Here is a 6000-nt window from a genome sequence, read left to right as displayed (position 1 = left end):
GCTTGCATGTGAGCCCGATACAGAGGGTTAGGCTTAGCTTTAGAGTCAGAAGACCAGAGTTGCAATCTCATCTCTGCTCATTACTATTTAGATGACCTTGGACAAGTTCCTTCCCTTTTGGGGTCTTAGTTTCCTCCTTTGTCAAATGGGAGGTTTGGGCTAGATGACCTCCAAGAACCTGCCCATTCTGACATTCTGCGATCCAGCACAGAAGGGTCCAGTGTATTCCCATGCCAGCCATTGCTTGGACCCTGTGTTTTCATTGTTTGTTCCCTGTCCTTTCCCTGTCCTGCAGCTGTGACGGGGGACCATGATGCTGGCTGTGATTGCTACATCCAAGGAAGTGTGGCAAGTGTGTCAGGCACCGTGGAGGCACAGACAGCCCTGAAGAAGAGGTTGCCCAACACCACCTGGGAGGAGGCCCTGGTTTTTCCCCTGCCTGAGGAAGAGTGGCCAGCAGCCACCTTGACCTTGACTTTGAGAACCTGTGACAGGTTCTCCCGGCACAGTGTGGTGGGGGAGCTCCAGCTGCGCCTGGATGGGATACCCCTGGGGACAGCCCAGTGGGGGGAGCTGAAGACCTCAGCCAAGGTACGTCCATCCCACTCTGATTTGGGGGCCTTTTTCCACTAGGAACAAAAAGAGGGGCAGCTAGGTGGCGCAGTGGATAGAGCTCTTGGAGTCAGGAGGACCTGAGTTCAAATCCAACCTCAGACACTTGACACTTACTAGCAGTGTGACCCTGGGCAAGCCACGTAACCCCAACTACCTCACCAAAAAACCAAAACACAAACAAAAAAGGCAGGCTTTCCTATCTGTCCTGACGCATAGCATAGAAGGGGAGAAAAAGCCTATGATGTGATCTGAGCCAGATGCCCAACTCAGCTGTTTTCTAGCTGTGTGACCCTGGGCAAGTCACTTCACATTTTCAAGACTCAGTGTCCCCATCTGACAGATGTAGATAATAACACTTTCCTGCCTTTCCCACCAGGTGGTTGTGAGATATCAAATAAGATACTTTGTAAATCGTTAAGCACTATAGAAATACGGATTGTTATTATTACTTGGCCTGTGAGAGGATAGAATCATCATGAGGATGAAACAGGTTTATTTATGAAACAGTCATAGAATCTGAGATCTGGAGCTGGAAGGGACCAGAGAGCTCCTCTCCACCTTAGCCGTTCTAGGCTTTCTTTTCTCTCCCTGAGAATCCCCCTCACCCCCGCTCCACAATCTTGTATTTTACTTAGAAAATCAGGTCGTTTGCCGCTGACTGCCCCCTCCCCACTCCTCCTCATCTCCCAGCCCGCCTGCCTGCACATCTCGTGTCTCCCAGGATTTTCTCTTTTGTGCCTGACTTTGATGAAGAGATGGCCTGTCTTCATCCTTAGGCCAGCCTCTACATGTACCCTTTCACTGTTGCTCAGTCGTGTCTGACTCTTCGCGATGCCATTCGGTGTTTTCCTGCCAAAGATACTGGACCTGTTTGCCATTTCCTTCCCCAGCTTGTTTGACAGATGAGGAAACTGAGGCAAACAGGGTTAAATGATTTGCCCAGGGTCACACAGCCAGTGTCTGAGGTCGCATTTGAACCCAGGCAGACGAGTCTTCCTGAGTGCGGGCCTGGGGCTCTGTGCACTATGGCGCCATCTCGCTGTCCTTGGTCCCAGAAAATCCTCCATTCTCCAGCAGATCGCCCTACTATCATCTCTTCTCTCTCTAACCTTACATCTGTCCCTATCAATAGTCCCTTCCTGGTACTCCCATCCCTCACCAGACTCCACCATTCCCACTAACCCTAGAATCACTTATTTCTCAGCCAGATTCCTTGGAAAAGTTACATTTAACACTTCTGCTTCCTTTCCTCTTACTCTCTTAACTTTTTGTGGTTTGGTTTCCAAACTCATCACTCCATTGAAAACTGTTCTCTCCTAAGTGCCCAGGGATCACTTGATTTACCAGCCTTTTCTCAGGCTTCATCCTTCTGGATCTCTCTGCAGTGTCTGACACTGCTGATCCTGCCTCCTCCTGGACACTCTCTATGCCCCAGGTTCTTTCCTGGTTCTCCTCCTGCCTGCCTGACTGCTCCTTCTCAGAACCTTTTGCTGACTTATCACCCACAACATACCCCCAAACTGTGTAAGAGTCTTTTCTGGGCCCCTGTTTCTTCAGTCTTTACATTCTCCCACTTTGTGATCTCATCCACTCCCACTGAATTTAAGTACCATGGACTTAATCATTATCTCTGTCCTGATGCTTCCCAGATCTATCCAAGACTCCAGGCTACTTTGGGTATCCTTGGCTCCAGTCCCACATCCCTCTCCATTTATAAGACGCTTCAAACTGATGCCCTGTAGACATCTCAAACTCAATGTGTCCAAACCAGAACTCAAGGTTTCCCCTCCAACCTACTCTTCTTCCAAATGTCCTCACTTCTTCCAGGGGCATCCTGCCAGTCACCTAGGTTCATAACTCCAGTATCCTCCTCATCTCCTCATTGGTACTCCCCTCACATATCTAACCCTTGCCAAATCTTGGTTTTTCCCATCTCCATGTCTCTCTCGTACATCCCCTTCTCCCTACTCACCCAGTCACCACTCCATTCAGTCTCTTATCACTTCTTACCTGGACTATTGCAATAGTTTCCTCTTCCTGCTTCAAATCCTTCCACAATCCAATTCACCACCTAGACATTCTATTATCTGCATCCTGAAGTCCCTTCCAATTCTAACTTTTTACAATCAAACTAAAAAGTCTTCCCAACCTGCAGTCAATATTATCTATTATTTATGGCAGATGCCTCCCCCAAATAGATGGCTGAAATTCAGAAGAGAACTGGGCACTTACACATCCCACCTTGCCCATTCTTTGTACTTTATAATTCCCTCTTTCCCTATTAACTATGAAGAATTGATCTTAGAAAGTACATCAGATTTGGAGGAAGCTGGGAGCACAGATTGAATCCAGACCTGAAGCCCAGGAAGTAAGAAGCCTCTGCACTCAGATTTTCTGGGCAATCATTGACTGAAGGCCTGGGATGGTGGACCCACGTTTTGGCTCGTTAAGTTAATAAGCAAGCTGTCTCAGGAGATGGAAATGTTCCTTAGCTGTGGCTTTTGAGACTTTCTTAGTTGCCTGCAGGGCTAATATCTGGCAAAGTTGGATAGACGAATTGACAGAACTGCTGAGGAAATCTAGTACAAATCTCACCAAAGAGGATGAGTTTGGGGTGGGGGAAAATGTGAAAATATGATGGGAAAGGGAGGTATTGAAGGTCTGGGTACAGGTCTCAGAGCTAGAATAATTCTTTAAATATTCTTCATGTGGTACCTGAGCCAGCCTTTCCCTCTCCCCATCTCATGTGGAGGAAGATAGCTCTAAATCGTTGATGGACTATCTTTAAAGACTCTTCTGCTTCTGAGTGTGAGGGTTTCACTTCCAGCCCTGCCAAAAGAAAATCTTACCTATGACTCAGGAGTGTAGAAGTCAACCTCATTGGACCTCAGTATGTCCAATTGCTTTCACTCATGTCTAACTCTTCGTGACCCCATTTGAGCTTTTGCCATTTCCTTCTCCAGCTCATTTTACAGATGAGGAAACTGAGGCAAACAGGCTTGAGTGACTTGTCCAGGGTCACACAGCTAGTAAGTGTCTGAGGCCAGATTTGAACTCAGGAAGACTCAGCTTCCTGATTCCAGGCCGGGTACTCTGCGTACCATGGCACCACCTAGCTGGCACTGGGACCTGATTGTCCTCATGTATGAAATAAAGGTCCTCTATAGAGTACAGTGGAAAGACTGTTGGCTTTAGCATCAGAGGATCCAGGTTCAAATCTTGTCTCTGATGCCCACTAGCTGTGTGACCTTGGTCAAGTCCCTTGACTTCCCGGGGCCTCAGTTTCCTCACCTGTAAAATGAGGAAGTTAAATTAGATGGTTTCTGAAATCTCGCTGCTTCAACTCTATGGCTAAGTTGTCTGTAAAGCTCTTTCTACTTCTCACCTTCTCTGTATCATATTCTAAAGTTCCTTCCAGTATTAGGGGCTCGCCTCCAGCTCTGCCACTTAATGTTCTAAGGACCCTCCCTGTTCTGCCACTCTATGTTCTACATTCTAGGTCTGTTACATCTCTGTTATCCTATGTTCTATGATTATCTTTCCTCAAATAACCTAACATATGGAAAGTGTTTTTCAAACCTTAAAAACACAATGTAAATATCAGTTATTAGCATCATCATTATTCAGTGTACCTATGTACATACATAAATCTTGGACGTGGCAGCCAAAAAAGAAAAAACAAAACCTAATGGAGTATTTCATAGGGGGAAAGCTCCCCAGAACAGGGAGGTGACAGTCCCACCATGCTCTGCCTTCATCAGATTTCATCTGGACTATTACATCTAGTTCTGGGCACTACCTCCCACTCCATGGTAAGCTCCTTGGGGTGAGGGACTGTCTTTTGCTTATTTTTGTATCCCCATTGCTTAGCCTTGGCATGCAGTAGGTGCTTAATAAATGCTGATTAACACAAAGACATTAATAGATTGGAGAGTTTCCCAAGGAGAAGTTAATATGATGCAAGGCTCAAGTGAAGTAACTGGGCATGTTTAACTTGGACAAAAGAAGACTGAGGAGGCATTCTAGGTGTCTTCAGATATCCAAAGGGCAGCCATGTGGACAAGGGACTGCTTTTGCTCTGTCTGGCCTCAGAAGTCAGAACCAGGAACCAAGAGTGGAAGCTGAAAAGAGTCATGTTCAGGCCTGCTAATTGCTAACAGTTAGAACTGTCTCAAGGTCGATTGGACTGCCTCGAGGTATGGGGGCCCCCCTTTTTAAAAATCTTTGAGGTATGTTATGGGGACTCCTTGTGTTATAGGGGTTGACCTAGATGGCTGTTGAGGTCCCTTTCAAGTTTTCAATCCTGGGAGCTGGTGACTTTGTGATACAACCATAAGGCTTCTAGTCTGACCACTCCCCAGGAGGGCAGAGTAAAGTCTGGCAGGTGAGGCTGTTAGAGTGTTCAGTAGAATGAAAACACCCACCAGGTAGGTCATCTACTCCCTCTGGTTGAGTGATGATGGGCAGGCACCACGAAAACAATGGCAAATCTGTAAGATGCTGCATTTCAGATAAATTCCTTATCTGGGCAGGAAGGAGTTAACAGCAGGACTAGTGTTAGGTGAAAGCTGTGCCCTGGTTCTACCGGAAGATGCTCAGCAAAAAAGTCAGGTTTGCGTCACCAGGAACCCTGGAGAGCAACGTGCTGCCGAAATGCACAGCTTGAATCATTCATTGACAACTGGAGGCGAAGAAGGGAGCAGAGCGAAGAGGAAAAGGCCTGGGAAACAATGAGAAGGGGAGATGCGTTATTTTCGTCAGCAGATCCTTTGAAGGTGGAGGCGGATGGGTCAGGCAGGTGTGGAAAACATGACGTAGGACAAACAGCATGGGACTTAGGAATCAGAGCTCATGAATCTCTTGAGTCTCTGTTCTGCCACTAATTAGCTGTTCGACCCAACACAAGTAACTCATCTTCTCTGGGACTCATTTTCCTCAACTGTAAAATGAATGACCTCTAAGTTTTCTTTGGGTGTTGATATTATGGTTATAGGATTTAGAGTTGAAAGGGACCTCAGAGGTCATTTAGCACATCCTCCTCTCATTTTACAGATGAGGAAACTGAGGCCTAAGCAAAAGACTTGCTCAAGGTCATACAGGTATTTAGAGGTAGAGTGTGGATTTGAACTGAGACTCTCTGATTCCTAATCTAACAGCATTCTTTATACTAAAATAGATTATTTCAGGTTTTAGAAATCTGTGCAATCAATCAATCAGTAAGCATTTAAAGTGCTTACTACACTACATAAAGGCCTGAGGATACAAAGGAAAAGCAAAAACAGTCCCTGCCCTCAAGGAGCTTACATTCCAGTGGGGAAAATCAACATGTACTTCAATAAATATGTGTGATACATACAAGTAGCTACAAAGTAGCAATAATATCTT

General features: G+C 46.1%; 1 protein-coding gene across 1 annotated transcript in view; it reads left to right on the top strand.

Moving 5' to 3' along the window:
- SYT13 (synaptotagmin 13) overlaps positions 1-6000 on the top strand; it is a 69188-nt gene that overhangs the window by 40710 nt on the left and 22478 nt on the right. Inside the window, exon 4 of the mRNA XM_021009794.2 lies at positions 296-591. Coding sequence (XP_020865453.1) covers positions 296-591 — 296 coding nt within the window. The remainder of the gene's footprint in view (positions 1-295; positions 592-6000) is intronic.

The sequence above is a fragment of the Phascolarctos cinereus genome, unplaced genomic scaffold (genome assembly GCF_003287225.1).
Source record: "Phascolarctos cinereus isolate Bilbo 61053 unplaced genomic scaffold, phaCin_HiC Scaffold_9;HRSCAF=440, whole genome shotgun sequence".
Classification (NCBI taxonomy): domain Eukaryota; kingdom Metazoa; phylum Chordata; class Mammalia; order Diprotodontia; family Phascolarctidae; genus Phascolarctos; species Phascolarctos cinereus.
Note: the sequence above shows the minus strand (reverse complement) of the source record. Positions and strands in the feature narration are given on the sequence as shown.